General features: G+C 38.5%; 1 protein-coding gene across 11 annotated transcripts in view; it reads left to right on the forward strand.

Annotated features, from left to right (window-relative positions):
- The window catches only part of PPP1R12B (protein phosphatase 1 regulatory subunit 12B), a 126,923-nt gene that overhangs the window by 8,525 nt on the left and 97,471 nt on the right, over positions 1-20,927 (forward strand). For all 11 annotated transcript variants that reach the window (XR_014174928.1, XM_081947509.1, XM_081947514.1 and 8 more), the window contains exons 2-5: positions 8,282-8,412; positions 12,211-12,329; positions 13,786-13,945; positions 18,344-18,488. Coding sequence is in view for 10 of the 11 variants with exons in the window: in XM_081947509.1 (XP_081803635.1) it covers positions 8,282-8,412; positions 12,211-12,329; positions 13,786-13,945; positions 18,344-18,488 (555 nt within the window). In the remaining variant the exon portion in view is untranslated. The remainder of the gene's footprint in view (positions 1-8,281; positions 8,413-12,210; positions 12,330-13,785; positions 13,946-18,343; positions 18,489-20,927) is intronic.

The following is a 20,927-nucleotide window of genomic DNA, read 5'->3' on the forward strand; positions in this document are numbered from 1 at the left end:
GGCTCGCAGACCTTCCACGGAGTGCATTTACGGCGCTACATGGCGTGCCTTTTCAACATGGTGCAGCTCCAGGAGCCACAATCCGATTCAAGCCACGATCCCGCAGGTTCTGGACTTCCTTCAGGTGGGCCTGGACAGAGGGTTAGGTCCCAACACGATTAGAAAACAGATCTTGGCCATCTCATCGGTACTTCTATGCAGTAGGTCTCATTACCTTGACTCACCACCCCATGGTCAGGCGATTCCTCAAGGGGGCATCCAATCTTAAGCCACCTAGGGTACACAAGTACCCCTCCTGGGACTTGCATAAGGTGTTGGACGCTCTGACAGGCCCTTATTTCGAACCATTGTGAACTGTGTCTCTTATGTTTTTGACTCTTAAAGTGGCCTTTCTGGTGGCCATCACCTCAGACAGACAGATATCTGAACTACAGGCTCTGTCGGCCAGGGAGGACCTCTGCGTGTTCCACCAGGACAGGTGGTACTAAGGTTGGACCCCTCCTTCATCCCTAAGCTGTGCTCCTGCTTCCATCGCTTGCAGGAATTGATATTGCCCAATTTCTGTCCGGACCCCTCTCACCCGTTAAGTGGCACACCCTAGACGTAAGGAGGGCTCTGAGGATTTACCTCAGAAGAACTCGGCCAAACAGGAAGTCTGAAGCCCTGTTTGTCTCTTTCCAGCTGGGATCCCTGGGGAACAAGGTGACATCCACCACCATAGGCAGGTGGTTACGAACCTGTATTGTTACCGCCTATCAAGCACAGGGTCTGCAAACACCGAGCTCTATTACAGCGCATTCCACACAAAGCGCAGCCACCTCAATGGCTTGGGCCACCCAGGCTTCATTGACTGAGATCTGTAGGGCAGCTACGTGGTCTTCCCCCTCACCATTCGTGAGGAACTACAAACTGGACTCCTTTGCCTCTGCAGAGGCTTCATTCGGGCGTAGGGTGTTGCAGGCTGTGCGCAGGGCGGAGGTGACGCCTCACCAGGCATAAGATTGTGCGAGCTCTTAACATGGGTAACCCTCCCTAGGGACATGTAAGCTTTGGTACGTCCCATCCTGGATACTCTTCCTCTCACTATGGAGAAAGGACATTGGTACTTACCTGATATGCCTCTTCTCATAGTGAGGGAGGAGTATCCAGCCCCTCCCTGATAGGTTTATGTAACACGAACGTTATGTTTGATAGTTGAGCTGTTCTGTTGAAGAAATAAATAAAGGGTGAAACTAAGATAAAGTTTGGAGTGGATGACACAGCTTGTTGGATAAGGTTCTTCGCCGATAACTGGGTGGTACCTGGTGACCAGGGCGTGGCCCAAAGAGCTTATCTGACTCAGCCCAATCAATGAGAGAACAAGGTCAACCCATCCTAGATACTCCTACCCCACTATGAGAAGAGGCGTATCAGGTAAGTACCAACGCCCTATCTCTACATTCTGTTAGTTTAGCATTAATCATCAGAAGTCTTCTGGATGATCATGTATTACTCTTCTATGTGTCAGTGTCCTTTTAGGACTAGCTAAACCTGGGTGATGGACATTCTAAACTTCTGATCTGACACAACAACTGCTCACCATCCATTTCCGGACCACATGAAAAACAGACTTCTATTTATAACTTGTTCACTTTAGTCTTCCAAGCAGCTACTGTTGTTTCTTTGAAGTGCCTTTGAACTTTAATTTGACCTATAAAGATCTCATAAATTACTTATTAAAATCTAAAAACTGCCTGTAAAAAATTGCTTTAAGAGTAATATGATTAGGTAAAGAGAAATATAACTTTTACGTATTTGGAATAGTTCTAGATGTCAATACTATGATGTAGCTTGCCACTCACAATTTTATATTTTATTTTTTATTTTGAATGGGCCAGTTATTTGAGTGGGTATTTTCCTCATGGTGCTTCTTGTACAGGTCAGACTTTTAGTTGTTCATTTTATGGAATAAATATTAGGGGGGGGGGGGGGAATTAGCATAGAAGAATCTAAAAATGTCAAGTGTGGAAATAATAGTTGGGATCAGTCTCTGGCTTTAGATACAATAATACAATACAATAGTAGAGTTGGAAGGGACCTTGGAGGCCTTCTAGTCCAACCCCCTGCCTAGGCAGGAAACCCTATACCGTTTCAGGCAAATGGCTATCCAACATCTTCTTAAAGACTTCCAGTGTTGGGGCATTCACAACTTCTGGAGGCAAGCTGTTCCACTGATTACTTGTTCTAACTGTCAGGAAATTTCTCCTCAGTTCTAAGTTGCTTCTTTCCTTGATTAGTTTCCACTCATTGCTTCTTGTTCTACCCTCAGGTGCCTTGGAAAATAGTTTGACTCCCTCTTCTTTGTAGCAACCCCTGAGATATTGGAAAACTGCTATCATGTCTCCCCTAGTCCTTCTTTCTATTAAACTAGACATACCTAGTTCCTGCAACCGTTCCTCATATGTTTTAGTCTCCAGTCCCCTAATCATCTTTGTTGCTCTTCTCTGCACTCTTTCTAGAGATGATGTCCAGAAGATTATGTGCTCAAAATATATGCCTATCTTACTAAAATATTCAACAGAACCTATTTGTTCCCATATTCTATTGTTGCTAAACTGACAATATATATCTGACAATAATGCTAGGTTGAAAATAACGCTAGCATAGCTATACAAAAGAAATTTATCTGAATGAGATGGCAGCAACCAATAGATCTTCATAGGGCTTTTCTCTTTCTCTCCTTCATGTGTTCACTTAGTGATCGTTTTGCTTAATGACCTGGTTGTTGGAACAGAACTCCATCTGAGTTGGAACAGAACTCAGTCACTAAACAAGGAATGGATTTACTGACTCCTATATAAAGATTATTCCTCCAGACATATGAATTGTCCTTTCTCTTTGAACTTTTGGGAACCGCTGGCAATTTTAATAGACTCTGGGATCTAAATGATTTCTTGGGTGTGTGTGTGTGATGCATTTCATTCCTGATTCTTATAGAATAATATAGATTACAGGAAATCCTCAACATGACCAGAGTTGGGACTAGAAATCTGATCCAGAAGTTATTGTTCTTTTACGTTGAGGCATCCACGTGAATGGACAGTGTTTTTCAACATTCTTTTGTGGTCATCAATAAGTGAATCACCATGGATATTAAATGAATAGTATGGTTGTTAAGTAAACCCACTTTTTTATGTGTACTTCTTGCCAGAAAATAGCAAAAATGCTGGAAACTGGGAAAAAGGTCATGTCACATGACCTCGTTCATGGCATCTGTTCATAAAGGTGAGCCAGTTGCCAACTCCTGAAATGCAAGTCACTTGACTGCAGAGTATGTATAATTGTAATATTTTATGGTGGCCAGAAGTGCTTTATGGCTTGTAAATCACAGTTCCAAGCCATTATAACTTCTAAAGATAATAAAACAATGAGTCATAAATCAAGGACTACTTATATACGTATGACTATCTATTAGTTTTTGTTTATATTGGCTTGTAAAGTGGGAACTGTATATTGCTAAGAATCTGATCTGATTAAAGTAGCATTTAAGCCAGAAAAATACAAAGTAATTACTTAAGATTGTTCCTCTTGCTTCATGAGTAGCAAGGCTGCATCTTAAATAATACAAGAAAGAATGTTTTGAGCTTGGAAAACAATGCTATAAGTTTGTCCCTTGTTTCCCCCAAATAAATGAGACAAAAAAGGTCCCTTCTGTATTTTGGGGTACTGTTAAGAGACAAAATTGGAATTATAAGGCTTGCGGGTCCTTAAGACAACTGCTTCACTATTTAAAATTTCTGAAATCCTCTTCCTACATAGGCCCTTAGTTCAGTGGTGAGTTCCTACCGATTCAGCCAAACTGGTAGTGGTTTGGCAGTCTGAGTCACTGGCAGCGACCCAGGCCTGCCACGCCTCTGAACCAGTTCTCCAGGTGGCGCCATAGGCACCACCATCTTGTTTTTTGCTTTGTGCATGCGCAAAACCATTTTTATTGTACTGCACATGCGCGTGCAGTGCACCCATGAGCGAACCGGCAATAGTTCCTGCTGGAACCCACCCCTGCCTTAGTTCATTCCTTTTGGAATTCATTCCTATACATGCTCAACAAAACAGCAAAGATCCCTGGACTGTGGGAAGTAGTACATACCTGTTTTAAAGGAAGAAACTGCTAGAATTAGATCGCAGGGAAATGAATAGCATGTCAAAGGATTTCACAACAATATAATAGTAGTGGCAAAGATTTTGGGCATGTTTGAGCTAGAATTACTCAAAAACATGATTGTATGGTTCCTTGATTGAATAGAAATGGTGCTTTAGATTCCTGCTTTTTGAATTGAATTTGGCCTGATTAAATATTAGAGAAGCCAAATTTTCAAGGGACAAACAGGTGCTGTTGCTTCAATCGGCTGGTTGATCTGATTTAATGCTGCTGTTTGTACTGCCATCTAATTCAGAGCTTTCTGCGTGATATAGATTAAATACATCTAATCTACAACCCTATATTTTTCTGAAAGCAAGACAAGGCAGTCTTTGAAATGGGAGGGTGCCTTACGATCTTTGAGAGTGAGGATTCTCCACAAACCTCTCTGAAAAGTGAGAATCAATGCAAAATCTAGTGATTTCTACAGATGTTTCTAGAGTCCTTATTTGCAGTATGGTAGAATTGTTAGCAACAGCTTCTCCCCATCTCTAAATGTATAATTTATCATATTATGATTTTTTAAAACAGTTGCATTAGCATGCAAACATGGCAATGTATAGAACAATGTATTCAGTTAAAACTTTGCAAGAAAAAAGCACAGGAGAAAAAGGGTTTGACTGAAGAGAGGTCAGCAAATGGCCATACTTTAAATATAACTGTGCTTTGATTCACATGTTTGCAAAATACAAACAAATGCACCAGTTTATTTTCCCATTACCATTTTAAAAAGAGAAAAAAACCCTCATACAAAACAGAAGTTTATAATATTGAGCCACTCTTTTATATCACTGTCATTTTGCCTGCTTTGTCACCTGTTCTTTCTTTTGTATTTCTTATCTGTAATAATTTCCAAATCATGCCTACCTAGTTTCTCTTACCTTTTTAAAATATAATGGTACAATTATTTTAATGTAAATCACTAGTGAACTTAAAACTGACTTTGAAGTAGGATTGACAGTTACTGGTTCATGCTTTGCTGACTCATACATACTCAGTGCATTTGTAACATCTCAAATATGACAAACTTACAATCTCTAAAAAAGTTTAATTTAAATTTAATAAACTTTTTAAAAGTTTATTTATTAAAGAATTTGATAAAATTATACACAATTTGGACTTGCTTAAGAAAAAGCATACAATTACCTCTTTAAAGTACATGGTTAACTAATTTTTCATTGGTTTTGTTTGTTTGATTTATTGATTTGGAAGGTAGGAAATGAAAAGTAGCAAAGAAAGACAATGTTGTTTTATAAAATATACAATGCAGAATATAATAGTACAATATCAAAAGTGAAATAATAATAATCAGTATACAATTAAAAACAAATTCTTCGTGAAAACTAATTCCATAAATTTAAGTAAGTAGCCAAATAAACTCAATTGTAATATCTATTCAAATTAATCTACATGATTGTCATTTTAGCATATTAGTGTGTACCGGTGCACTATATAATGCACTATATGTATTTCACCATTGATTAAGATGGAGCAACAATATATTGGCTTGCAAGCCAATCTCTACATTAGAGATGCTAATTAAGAATGGAATAGAATAGAACAGAACAACAGAACAGAACAGAATAGAAATCTTTATTGGCCAAGTGTGATTGGACACACAAGGAATTTGTCTTTGGTATATATGCTCTCTCCCAATGTACATAAAAAGACAAGATACATTCATAAAGAATCATAAGGTACAACACTTAATGATAATCATATGGTACAAATAAGCAATCAGGAAACAATATCAATATAAATCGTAAGGATACAAGCAACAAAGTTACAGTCATGCAGTCATAAGTGGGAGGAAATGGGTGATTTCATATAGAGATTGTTCTGGGTAAACAGAGCATTGGTTGTGGGTGCAGTCAAAATGGGCCAAAACCTAGTCACACTTTCTATAGTTTTCTAAAAAGTGTTAGTTGACCAAAACTATTATGGGTAACAGCTTTCAGTGTTTCTCAGGCCATCTGAATTATTGTGACTTGGAATATAAAAGGGATAAATATTAAAATGCATGAATCAGAGAAAGAAAGAAAGAAATATTATATATCTATAAAAGTAAGCAAAAGAAATGATGTATAAAATAAAGGTGAATAAAAAGGCTAATATTTATGTAAGAAAGTATGTACTGCATACTTAAAGACCAAGATTTAAAAAATACATATTTATGTGATGCATTCAAAACAACAGATGTGGACAATAGTAGAAAAGAGGAAAAACGGGAAAACTATTTTTACAGGGTGAGGAAAGAAATTTTACTTTGGGTCTTTGCATCTGTATTGATCCTAGTATAGCTTTTCTTCTATCATAAAAATAATGGAACAAATAGGCCCATCTACATAATAGCTAGCAATTGATATGGGGGAGCAGGGTTGGTTGACTGTGTACAGCTTGCAAGCCACAATTTTTGTTCTACTGTCTTAGGGCTTGCTATACAAAAATAATTTCAGCTGTTAGGCTTTGCTTTGCCACTCAAACAACCATAGTAAGGGATTTAAACTGCAGTTAAATAAGTGGTTCTGTATGCTTCACTCATGTACCAGTAAGAAAATGATTACTTCTGGTATTCTTGTGTTCTGTATTTTATTTGTTATGGGTTTTGCATTTTAGCCAGTGGTTAAGAAAATATCCTGAAGCCAGAGAATATAGGAGGTAGCATTCTGCACTCATCAGATCATTTCACAAAGAACCCATGAGTCATATTGTATTTTTACTTTATGTGTTCTGGGTATATGAGCTCGCCATGGCATTCTGAATTCTTATTAGTAGAATAACTTGTAAATTTATTTTCCATATTGATTATTTGCATACTAGCTATTTTTATACTGCAGTTTACACTTAGTACTTATTTTTATACAGTTGTATATAGTTTTATTTCCAGACAAATGTGCAGCAGAAGCCTGATATTTCCTTAATATTTTAGCATGTTTGCAGAATGTCTCAATTCTGTGTCTTGGTAGACCTATGTAGTTCTTTACGGCATGTAGGTAGCATTGCCAAGTATTTTTAAATTAAGTTTCTGATTTTAATAATTTGTCTGTTTAGTGGGAAGTCAGTATATTATACTTGTAAAAACATTTTTATTCAATATCTATATCAGTTCTATTTTAGTATTCAGTGCACAAAATATACCTGACCTATCACAAGGTTTGCACATGCTGTTTTCTTAAAGTCACTTAGTTTAATTGAACATTTGATGTTGAGACCTACTTGGGAAGACACGCTTTTGTATTAGTGCAGACCTCTGATAATGATAAAAAATAGATTTGTCTTTAGATCTGCCTTTGACTCAGTGTTGAGTCAAAGTTAACCAATGTTGTTGTATACATGATGTACAATGACCATAAAGGCTATACTATGATACTACGCGTTGATTCTGGGTAACTGCTGGGATAGATTTTGGAAGTGGTTTGCCATTGCCTCCTTCCTAAGGCTGAGAGGCATTTTACTGGTCCAAGCTGGCTTTGTGCTTAAGGTGAGACTGGAATTCACGCTCTTGGGCCAGTGACTCTATCTCCACCCAGGAAGGAGGCAATGGCAAACCACTTCAAAAATTTTGCCAAGAAAACTTCAGACACCTCCACAAATTTGCCAGGAATAAAAAAAATCCCCCCAAACCTGATTTCAAAGACAAACACAACAAAACCAAAACCAAAAGCCTACTATTTTATTTTCTCTTAAGTTAAGTAATGGTTCCTTTTTTCGAATTGGCTCTTAACTTAAGCATTTTGCAGAAATCTTACTTGCTTTAGTTCTCTCGTATATCATTTCATTGAAAGTCCTGACATAATCTCTTTCATTGAAGCTTTCCTGGAGTAACATGTTCCAACTTTTAAACAGCTTCTTGGATTTGATGCCGTTCCTAAAATGAATACCCAAAGATCATTTTGTGGAAAGTTGACTCCAAGTTTGTTTGCATAGTGAAAGGAGAAGCAGGGTGTATGAAGACATCAGGGGTTGCTGAAAGAAAGGCAGTCTCAGTATGGCAGTGAAGTCCTTGCTATCATTTACAGCTGTTAAAACGGAAAGTGATATTTGCTCATTTTAATCTTTCTCTTTCTCTCTCTTTTCATTCCCACTTCCCTTCTTATTCCAAAGGCCTGTATAGATGAAAACCTGGACATGGTAAAATTTCTGGTAGAATATGGAGCCAATGTAAATCAGCAAGATAACGAGGGGTGGACCCCACTTCATGCAGTTGCATCTTGTGGCTATCTGAACATAGCAGAGTGAGTGAGTTTCAGTGTGACCTGGACACTAGAAAGACTATTTTATTTATTTCAGTTTCAGATGATGTGAGAGGGGCAATAATTTTAAATGAATTGCCAAGCAATCCAAGCTGGTGACGTCTCGCCTGGACTACTGCAATGTTCTCTACATGGGGCTTCCCTTGGGACGCGTCCGGAGACTGCAGCTAGTTCAGAACGCAGCCGCGCGGGTTATTATGGGAAGTACACGTTACTCCCACGTAACACCTCTCCTGCGCGAGCTGCACTGGCTACCTGTGGCCTTTCGGGTGCGTTTCAAGGTATTGATCACCATCTTTAAAGCGCTCCATGGCAGTGGACCTAGTTACCTGCAGGATCGCATCCTACCACACATGTCCCTGCGACCTATCCGCTCACACAGAGAGGGGCTCCTCCTGGTGCCGTCTGCTAGTCAATGCCAGCGGGCGACACCTAGGAGTAGATCCTTCTCTGTGATGGGCCCAACCCTCTGGAATGACCTCCCCCCTGACATTCGAACTACCACCGACCTCCGTTCCTTCCGGCAAAAGTTAAAGACTCACCTATTTCAATCAGCTGGCCTGGCACTTTCTTAGTTCTACCTCCCGGGGATTTATTCATTTTAATTGGGTTTGGGGTTTTAAAAAGTTTTTAATACACTATATACTATATTTAATATTTATTATTCTATGTACAGTCTTGCAACCTCCTCCACCTACGTATTTAATTATTTAACTGTTTTGTATGTATTTTATAACGTATTTTAGTGACTGTACACCGCCCCGAGTCCCTTTCGGGAGAGGGGGCGGTCTATAAATATGAATAATAAATAAATAAATAAATAAGCAGTTATCCATGAGGCTATAGGTACGTTTCTCTGTGTTCTGTTCTGCTGACAATTTTTGTTGCTTTTGGTGTGAGCCGAAAGCAACAAAAATTGTCAGCAGTCCTCTAAATCCTCAATGTAACTGATGGAATGCTCAAAATAAGTAGAAAGATGAGATACAGACCAAATTTATAACAGGATCAAATGAATAAAAACAATAACCCAAACGTGTTAAAATATTGCAGTGGTAACTCTGATTTTAATACTATGGTCTCTCTCTAATTTACATTTTAAGGCACTTCAGCAATGCATAAGGTCTTAAATCTAGGATGATTCTGTTGTGTTGGTATTATTATTTAGAACTTTACATTTTAACAGCAATGAAAACTACATGCAATTAATTCCTTAGAGAAATTCTATGACAAGTAAATAGGATCTTTGATAACAAAAGACTCTATAACATCAGAGATGTCAAATTCTGGTTAACAGAATAGGTTCCAAATGCGTATCAGCTGTTATTTGATTTTTGTGGTGCTACCAAGGAAAAACTAATAACAACAGTAGCAATACAGGTGGTCCTTATTTCTTTATTCACTAAATTGTTCTGCCACACATCTCACTGATACAGCAACTGTGGGTGGCTTACAATATAATAAAAAAGTAAAAAAGGTAATACAAAAGTAAAAAAGGTAATACAAAACAATTAAAATTATTAGGATTAAACAGGAAACTAAAGGAAGATGATGACATGGGAATGGGGATCTTCTCTCTACCCTGTCAGCCATCCCTCAGTGTAGCACCAGGTCAACTGACGGAACCAGTTTTTCAGGCTTTTCCAGAAGGCCAGGAATGTTGGGGGCGGATCTCACTTCGAGCAGGAAACTATTCCAGAGGGCAGGGGCCACAGCAGATAAGGCTTTTCTTCTGAACCCCACCAGCTAATTTTTTTTGGCAGATGGGGTCCAAACTAGGCTTCTTATGCTGGAGCAAGTGGGGTGGGCTACTCCCATGAGGATGAGACTGCTCCTCAGATACCATGAATCCATGCCATAAAAGGCTAATTAAAGCTAATGATCAACACCTTGAATTGGACCCACAGGCAAACTGGCAGCTCATGATGTTACATCTGCCACCTGAGAGGCCTCCAGAACTATCTGGAGCATTTTTCATCAGTTGCATTCTGCATCAATGGTGGCTTCCAAATATTTGAAGTACTCCCATGTAGAGCACATTGCAGTAATTCAATTTAGATGTGATCAGGACATGAATGACCTGTCTGCAGGGCCTCCCAATCCAGGAAATGGTGCACCACATAAAGTCTCCTAGCCATAACTCTTTGAGCAGGAGTGGTGAGGCTAGGAGAACCACCAGATAATGCATGGAATCCATATGGGACAGTGCGACCCCATCCACAACTAAAGATCATAAACCCCCAGATCCGTATGGGACAGTGCAACCCCATCCACAACTAAAGATCATAAACCCCCAGATCCCAGGGTTCCTTGAACCCAAAGCTACTCCGTCTGACCAAGGTTCAGCTGAAGCCTGTGGTCCCCCATGCAGTTCGCCACAGCCTCCAGACACCTTGAGAGGACAGCTTATCACATCACTTGGATCACCAGGATAGAGATGCAAAGTTGAGTATCATCAGCATATTGATGATACCTCATTTAACGCCCACTCATTCAGCAACTGTTCATATTTACTATAGAGCTGAATGAGGAGCACTTACGAAGGATTCTCATAGTTGTGGCCATTGCAGTGTCCTCATAGTCATGTTATTACAACTTGGCAACTGGCTTGCAATTACGATCATCTGATCACCATTTATGACCTTCACTGCTGGTTTCTAACAAACAGAGTCAAGGAGGAAGCCACCAGAAGGTTGCAAATGGTAATCATGTGACAGCAGACCTCTGTGCCCATGTGCGATTTGCCTAATGAGAGCAACTGGGACTGCTATTATAAATCAGCACAATTATGTGGTGTCATTCCTTACAACAAAGTCCTGTTCCCAATTACTGTTAGTAAGCAAGAACTACCTGTAATAAAGCAAACCCTAACCTTAACCTTCTGATAAGGTTGATGAACCTCTGATAATAAACTTTCCCCAATTCCCTTATCCAAGCAGGAAAAATGGGTTGAGGATTCCAGCCCAGTCTCCACTGGTAATATTATTATAGCACATTGTTGTCCGACCCCTGGGTTCCTTGGTTTCTGGGAAATGGTATGGCCCTTAGCTTTAGAAAGTTCTTATTCTACCCATTATTACAGCATTAATAATAGGAATATAACACTTTAAAGAATGCTTCTTTGAATACAAGAGTTATCGCAATGGGATGGGATGGTGAGTTCCATATTTGCCAGTCTCCATTAGCTTTGATAAATATAAGCATACAGTGACCCAGTGAAATGATATCAACCGTTGCTTTTACTGTGGGAACCATTTGAGATGTAAAGAATGCAAACTTCAGAAATTAACAAGGGGAACTGTTGTACATATTTTCCCTGGAAGTATGTTTCACTAAACTCAGGGGGACTTATTTATGAGAAGATATGATTGCATTGTAATGTTTGATAATGATCTTTCTAATATTGCAATGGCAAGAGGAGTTTGAGATGAGAATATATACCGGTAAATTAGCCAAACCATAAGAATCAGCTCATCTTTTTGAACTGTAATCTTCTTTCGCATTGAAAGGTTGGATGAACCAGAGATGCATATTGGGGAAAAAAGACCCTTTTACATTGAAAAATAATGAAATAATTCAATATTACTAACATGGGGAAAAATTCCTTGGTTATTTCCAAAAAGTTATAGATCTATTACAGTTACTCAATTAACCGAGAAATTAACTATCACTGCTTCTTTCCTGTGATGGAATATTTCTTATCTGGTGACTTGCCTTATTTGAGGGCCATATAAATTAAACCTGGGTTGAAGTTGAGTCTCACTTATTTTTTCATCCATCTAGGTACTTGATAAATCATGGGGCCAATGTTGCTGCTGTGAACAGCGAAGGTGAAGTCCCAGCTGACCTTGCAGAGGAAGCAGCCATGAAAGATTTGCTTTTGGAACAAGTAAAAAAACAAGGTAAGACAACTTTGCATCTCCTTATCATTAGATTTTGTTGGATGGATTTTTTCTTCTTCTTCTTTCTTCCGGAACAGAGATGCATGACAATTCTTAAATTTGGCTCCACATCTTATTATGATTTTTAGAAAGGAAGATAAATATTCTGGAAATATATTTAAAAAATTCATTTGTAATAGGTAATTTATTGTAGAATGAGTTTTGCATGATGAACACATATGTGTAAAACAAAGTTTTACCCCAACATGTTGATTTTCTGTGAGATACTTACAAATGATCATCATCATCCATTTTTTTTTGCCCAACATATTTTTGGCAATTGCAGCTTGAACTCTCATTCACTTTTTCTGTAATAGACATTCTAAGTATCCTCTGAAGAGGAAAAACCGAGCTTGATGATGGACATATGGAAAATGTTGCTTTATATTTCATATGAATTAATAAAGGATTATTTTATATAGGCAGCTAGTCCGTTGACCCTTGAGATTTTTTTTTACAATTTGGTGATTGGCCACTTAGTATATAGCAAATATGGATGATTGCCCAAAAGCTATAAAGTACTGTGGAAAGTTCACTTCTTCCCAATTACAGTATGTTATCTTAGAAATGAAGCCAATTTGATTCTCCTCAGCTGATAAAAAGCTAAATTTTTCATGATGATGCTTTAGATGTCTGCAAAGTATTTGCTCCATTCATTTCTAAATGTTTAATTTTCTGTGGAATCTCTTTTAAGTTTTAGATAAAATGTGTCATTGTAGAAGTGTGACTCATAATAATAGTTTTATATCATAATAACTAAATGCTAGTTGGTTTATTCTTCTCCTGAACAAACTTAGCATAAAAAAATGTTCCATTCCATAAAGATTCATATGAAAACAACTTGATATTTTGATTAGAGAAACGCTGAAATAGATAGTTTTCACTAGTACGCCCCCCCCGTCCCTCCCCCCCAATTTTCGGTGTGTTAAGAATTTCCCAATAAGGAAACCTACTATGTTTGTTTGTTTGTTTGTTTAGGGAATTTATATTGCCGCCTATTCACACCTGGTGAGTCAAGGTGGTTTACAGAATATGCTTTGGAATTTGGAATTTTAGTAGATTTATTTCACCCCGTGAGATGGAAATTGAGTTTTCTATCGAGACTGTAATGTCCTGCAAGTATTCCATGTACAATCACCTCAGTATTTTGTTGATGATGAGGAATAATCATTGGCCGTACTAACTAGCAATTGTGGCAGTTGTTCTTCAGCATGACTTGAAAGCATCAGGTGTTGTTCAATAGAATTATAAAAAAGCTGTGTTCCTAAGAGCAAAAAAAAAAGTTTTTAAAAATACTTAGTCAAAAAAATCTTAATTCTACTCCCATTGCAATAATGTGGATATTTACCTACACTTCTCTTTTATCATTTTTTGTTCTACCTCGAGAATTTTTTACACCTGCAGTCTGTTTCTCCAGGGGTGGATCTTGATCAGGCCAGGAAAGCAGAAGAACAACAAATGTTGCAGGATGCCCGACAGTGGCTAAATAGAAGGAAAATTGAAGAGAGGAAGCACCCTCGAACAGGGGCTACTGCTCTCCACGTAGCTGCAGCTAAAGGCTACTGTGAGGTGATGAGGTACTGATCTCTTTTCATTCTTTTCTATACTAAAGTATGGGAATAATTGCAACCAAAAAGAGTTACATGGCTGGGTTCAAATATACTGCGAGCCATAATGTAGTTGGTTAACTTTTAGCTCATTTTGTCATTTATTTATATTATTTATAGGATTGCTCATCTCATAACAGTGACTCTGGATAGGATTCAAGATTTAAAACATAAATAGCACATTGACATCCAAGCTTAAAAATAACAAATCATTAAAAACCACCTCACCAGCATACAGAGCAGGTACTTTCGCAGAGTAGCTACCATAATTATATATAATTAATATTACACGCTTCCTGCTAGGTTACGGCAGTGAGCAAGGAGAAGTGGTAAAGAACGGGTGGGGAGTGGTGGAAGATGAAGCAAGGCAGGGGGTGCGGAGCTGCCCCACCTTCTTCACCACAGCTTACCTGGGGGCCCTTGCACCTCAGGGCAGCCACATTCATTCACTAACCTGCTTTCCAGCTCCATTCTCCGTCACCATGTGCAGATCAACTAAAGTAGTCTATGGGACTATGATAAAAAAAAAAAGATCTTCCAACTTCTCACAAAAAAAAAAGAGGTTGGAAAGTCTGAACTATTTTTTTTTATCGTAGTCCCACAAACTTATATAATAATACAATAGTAGAGTTGGAAGGGACCTTGGAGGTCTTCTAGTCTAACCCCCTGCCTAGGCAGGAAACCCTATACCATTTCAGACAAATGGCTATCCAACATCTTCTTAAAGACTTCCAGTGTTGGGGCATTCACAACTTCTGGAGGCAAGTTGTTCCACTGATTAATTGTTCTAACTGTCAGGAAATTTCTCCTCAGTTCTAAGTTGCTTCTCTCCTTGATTAGTTTCCACCCATTGCTTCTTGTTCTACCCTCAGGTGCCTTGGAGAATAGTTTGACTCCCTCTTCTTTGTGGCAACCCCTGAGATATTGGAACACTGCTATCATGTCTCCCCTAGTCCTTCTTTCTCTTAAGCTAGACATACCCAGTTCCTGCAACCGTTCTTCCTATGTTTTAGTCTCCAGTCCCCTAATCATCTTTGTTGCTCTTCTCTGCACTCTTTCTAGAGTCTCCACATCTTTTTTACATCGTGGCGACCAGAACTGAATGCAGTATTCCAAGTGTGGCCTTATCAAGGCATTATAAAGTGGTATTAACACTTCACGTGATCTTGATTCTATTCCTCTATTTATGCAGCCTAGAACTGTGTTGGCTTTTTTGGCAGCTGCTGCACACTGCTGGCTCATATTTAAATGGTTGTCCACTAGGACTCCTGTGTGCAGGGCAACTACTTTAGTTGCCCTGCACACAGTGACGGAGAACAGTGCATGCGTGCATACACCCACCGGGATGGCGTGGGCTGGGCCAAAGTGAAACGGGCTGGACCCTTAAAGTTTTCAGGATCACCACGCGGGCTATATCTGACCTCATTGCAGGCCATATGTGGCCCGTGGGCCTTGAGTTTGACACCCCTGCAACAACAGGAATGGTGAACAGTTGTCTGTCTCTTTTTAAATGGCATAGATACCGTAGCTACATCAAACTTAGTAAATACAAATTAGGGTTCTACTTGTAAGATAAGAGACATACCCACACACTACAGTGATTTTTGCTATATAGAAATAAGATTTGCTTCTTTTATCAACTTCAGAGAAAATATCAGTTAACTTGCGTGTAACATTTGCCTGCTTTTTTGCTACTGTTCTAGGACTTGTCACATACTGCAAACTAGAATGGCAGTATTGGAAGCGTCAGTATTTGGGAATCTTTATTGAACAACACTCTTTGTTCATTAAGTGTTCCAATTTTTGAGAAGCAGAACTTTTTGATCTCAGTCTTTGAAAGCTTGCTTTCTGTATTTACCAGTGCTGTGTGAACCATAATTTATAATAATACAAGTTTCTGCATTATTTTTATTCCTTTATTACTTCCATTCAGGAAATGTCATATGTCTTATGTTTGAACATTTCATAGACATAGAATGATTCCATTTTCAGAGACATCAGTATTAAGAGATCCTGGAATCTCTGAAATTTATTATTTTTATTGCGCCTTGTAAGAGTTTTTCCAGTGAAATGGAAGGGGACTGAGTTCTAGTTCTTTACAACAATTCCTCCTAGGCTGACTTACTTGATTTTAGATTCTTTCGAAACTGATGGGATAGCAGTTATGACTTGATTTATGCAGTACTGATGTCATTTGGAACTGACCTCCAGTTGAAGCAATGCTGCAATTGTTTATGTGTCCTGTATCATTCATTAAGTTCATTAATATATGTATATAGGCCATTTTTGGGGTAGTAGTAAGAAAGTAACATTAACTGTCACTTGAAACAGAATGTTGCTATAACTTGTCTAATCCCTCCATCTGTCAGTGTTGGAGAGCAACTGTCCCACTCCGGAGGGGATATCAAATGGAGAATTAGCATTGACCGGTTACATAAACATAAGACAGCAAGGTTTGACCCTCTCTTGAATGCCTCTGAGCCTTATCTAGTCTTTCCCAGATGAATTTGCCAGTCTGGGAAGAGTCCTATGAACTTGGCATAGAGCAATAAAGTAGCTAGTTTAAACTCTATATGTGTGCTTGTTTAATCTCTACAACTCAAAACAATGCCTCCCACCCTCAACCACTTGCTACCCAGAAGGATTTGTGATGGAATGTAATCTGAATTCCTAGGAGAGCAGGGCTGCTTGCCAGAGGGCAAAGAAGTGGAAGAGCTTGGAAAGTTTGTTTGACATGAAGAGGGTTAAAAAGACTCCTCCCTAGCTATTCCCAGGGTATATCTGTAGTTGTGCAAATAGTAGCTTGAGGCTGGCAAGATCCTGTCTATAGGTGAAGAACAATAAAGGAAACAACTTTTAAGTAACTTCACATGTCATTCTTGGTTCTTGGGCCCTGACAGGATTGATGGTAATATCACTCTCTCCATACCAAAGACATTCACTACCTGAACCTAACAGTTCTCCCTCCATGCCTATTAGTGATATGTGGACCTAGATCACACATGGCAGAATTCTTTTACAGAATTCTTTTGAAGAATTCTTTTGAAGAATTCTTCTTCATTTTAACAAGTTCCCAGAATTAGACAAATCTCAGATGTTATCACAGGATGCCATCTCTTCAGAGTCTAGCCAGCCAGCCAGCGTTTAACCCTAAATGAGCGGTAATGATTTTATCAATAAAGTCTTTTAGACAATAAAGTCTAAGTGGTCAATGCTAAGTTCTTTTGTCCCATTTGCATCCAAAAATGGCAATACAGCTGGATAGCATTCCACTAATACCATAGATGCCAAGAAGCACCAACTTTTTGCTACACTTGACATAGTTTAGACTCAGATATGAGCTTGTTGTATACCATGGCCAATTGTGTTTGTTATTTGTTTTCTGCAGCATTGCTTTATATGCCCCTTATTTTGATTTGTCTCCCAGAGCATCCCAAGGCCCTGGATCAGCAGACCGAAAGAAGCCACTTGAGAACTATCTTATCTAGTGCCTTCAACTTGCCTATATTGCGTTACTTAGTTAGGTGCTGAATAGAATGTCTGTTAAATTGCCTGCTCATTTCCTAAGCACTCTCTGAAAGTCAAGTGGGCATTTTAATGATCCCTGAAGAGTTTGGTGGGACTAACAAATCATGATTACAAGAAAGTAATCTGACCATGCCAATGGGTGTACTGTAATACCATCTGCTATCAGAACCCCATTGGCTCTTAGTTCAAGACTAGATCCAGATTATGTGAATCAGACCTGTTATATAATCTGGATTGATTTTAGACCCATTGTTGTCATGATGGCCATGAAATGCTAAACTGCTTCATCCCCAGATTATGCTAAGAAAGACTTGATCCAGAAGAAGGAACAACTAGAGATAAAATATTTGCAAGTCTTAGATTTAATTTCAGACTTGGCTGGAGATGACGTCTGAATATATTTGTGCTGAACTGCAGCTAAATTAGACCATGGTGGGCTAAATAATTCTGTCATATAAGAATAACATGATAATTTTAAATGTTATTGTGCAGAAGTTAACCCACAAGATAATGCCAATGCCTCAGCTTTGGCTCATTGTTCTGAGATTTGCTTCTGCTTGACTAAAGCATTTCCTAAAAATATGGTTGTGCTCTTTTTTTTTTATCAGATTCTTCAATTCCATCTGTAAAATTGATCATTAATTACCATCACCGTTAGGAAGAAGCTATTTTACCCTTTACCTTAAACTTGATTTCTCTTTTACTATCTACAGCTGCCCACTTGATCACACTAATCTCTGTCATGGGATAAGCTTCATTCACAAAGCCACTGCATGCTGCTTATAGTGTCTACTAACTTACAAGACTGAATTGCTGCCATCTTTACTATTTTTTCCTTAGACTCTTGCTCCAAGCTCGGTTTAATGTAAATGTTCAGGACAATGATGGATGGACACCACTCCATGCGGCTGCACACTGGGGGGTGAAAGAAGCTTGCACTATCTTGGCTGAAGCACTCTGTGATATGGACATCAGGAATAAACTGGTTAGTGAGTCCTAGACTAGCAATATATCACAAATATTCCCAGAGCAGAAGGAAGGGTTTTTTAAAAGAATGACTATGTGAGCTAAACAAACTTCAAAATAGATTTATGTTATTATCTGTGGTTCAGCATTACTCAACAATTAAATGGATTGCATTATGTAAATTTTATGCTGTCAGCTAAAAATGCATTCTGTATGCTGTTTAAAATACTATTTTTCTTCTATTATGTTTATTTTTAAATTGTAAATTTAACCTGACCGTGACAATGGGTTTACTGCAATAAGTTGACTTAATATTTTCAGGGCCACCAGCATAAACAAAAACATTTGTTCTTTATAAAATGAGTACTATAAAATCTCTTTTTGATATTCTTCCCATTTTGAGAAAGGATCCAAGTCTATATAGGAGAAGATGATGGGTAAACTGTTAAGGCTATTGGGCAAAACCAATTTTGCTATAAATATAATATATAGGAAAATCAGGCATATAGAGAGTTAAGGAAATAGTGAAAAAGAGGCAAAGGGAACTTAACAAGAAAGCATGGTAACAATGGTGATCTTTTGAGGTAATTTTTTGTGGTGAAACTTTTAAGATAATTTCAGCCCAACATCTACATTTTCTGCTAATAGTCCTGAAACCAGTAGTTCATATGGATGTTGCAATTCCCTGCAAGGTAACAAATTCAGTGGTCAATTGAAGAATGAATGGAGCATCTATGTCTGGTATGGTATATAGAGGCAGTTTTTGAAAAAAAATAATCCCCCAAATACAAGACAATCATAGCACATGGATTCAATCAAGCTAATTTATCTGACAATAGAAATGTCTCTGGACTGGGCCAGCAATCCTCTGAAAAGTTCTGATTTGTTTTTTGTTTTTTTATTGATACTCTTGTGAATAGTCTGGTTGATGAAGATAACTTGGAAGTCAGTAAGCATTCTTCTTTTGTTACTTGGGAGCTTTATTTCCTACTCTCTGGGACACAAATGCACACAATAGGTTGTCATTTGCTTCTGTATTTTATTTGTTTTCATGGTGACTGGGGTTGTAGCTAATGAGAATTTTCAGAGTCGGTGTATACATTTTTATGAAAATAGTGATATATTAATCCGTAGACTACCAAAACTTTAATTGTGATTAACTTTACATGGCCAAAATGATGCATCATATGGCAACAATTTTTAAACCAATATACCTCAAATATATCGAACTTGTGTGGTTTTTTTCATTTTCAAGATTCCATGATTATTTCCCAGCCAGACTCGCAATCCCTCACTCCCTTCCCCACCCAGCGAATTGACTCATTGCATGGCTCTTAAAGAACCAACTTTAAAATGCAAGAAGAAAAGGCTGGATATTTTATTGTTTTATTTGACCCTTCTCTGGTACACAAACATGCCCTGTGTCACTAGTTAGTGTGTGTGTGTGTGTGTGTGTGTGTGTGTGTGTGTGTGTGTGTGTAGTATTTGTGCTCATAAATAAATAAAGGGAGTAGTGAGCTCCCTCCCATATTTGGGCATACCAGGGGTTGTAACAAAAATACATGCATACACACACACACACACACACACACACACACACACACACATATGTCACCACCAAGAGAAATGGTTGTGGTTTCATAGTCAATAGATGACTCCAAATATCGAGAAGCAGTAAAGAAGAGAGAGGTGAAGAAACTGAGAATGAAAAGGCTGCACATCTCCAGAATTACAAGAAAAGGTGCAGAGTAAGGAAGCAAGAAAAGATGGAAGAGGAAAGGGAAGATCAACTCAGAATGTGACAAATATTAATTACTGCAGGGGTTCATCAATATGACAATACCCGCCTTCAACAAGACCTCAACAGAGAAAGAGTGAGGCAAAATGCCTGACTTGCACAATGTAATATTTTTGTTGATATTGGCACCATTGGCCAAAGAGTCCGCCACTGTCCTTCCCTGGAAAAACTGCCAGTTTCTAGAAAGTCAGGCTAGATAATTGGCATTCTCTGTCTTATGAATTCCTCAGTTAATGTAGCAGGGATAAATCTATAGTCTTGCTACTCATCTTTCTTCTTTAACAAAAAGATATTTTCTTAATTTTAAAACCCAAACAATAGCAATCTGCCATGGTCATTCTGTTTCTGTGTTAAGGTAAGGAAATATCTCCGAAAGGATGACCTAATGGGTCATGGCTTGTCTAGCTTACTGCTAAAACTCTTGTGTGTTTGATGGTTTGTAACTCTCAATTGGGCAAAATGGTGCATTATATGACAGTTTTTGAATCGACATAGAATGCATCCAAAATCTGGGACCCATGTCTTCAGTGAATTTGAAATTTGGCGAAGTTAGTCTGTGCTGCTGTGCTTTCTTGGTCAGCTGAGGTCACATGATCAGGATTTCCAATGAAATCAATGGGGAAGCTGGCAGGAAGTCATTGCCCCTCCCACTGCTTTTTT

Source organism: Natrix helvetica (assembly GCF_964273705.1).
Source record: "Natrix helvetica genome assembly, chromosome: 3".
Classification (NCBI taxonomy): Eukaryota; Metazoa; Chordata; class Lepidosauria; order Squamata; family Natricidae; genus Natrix; species Natrix helvetica.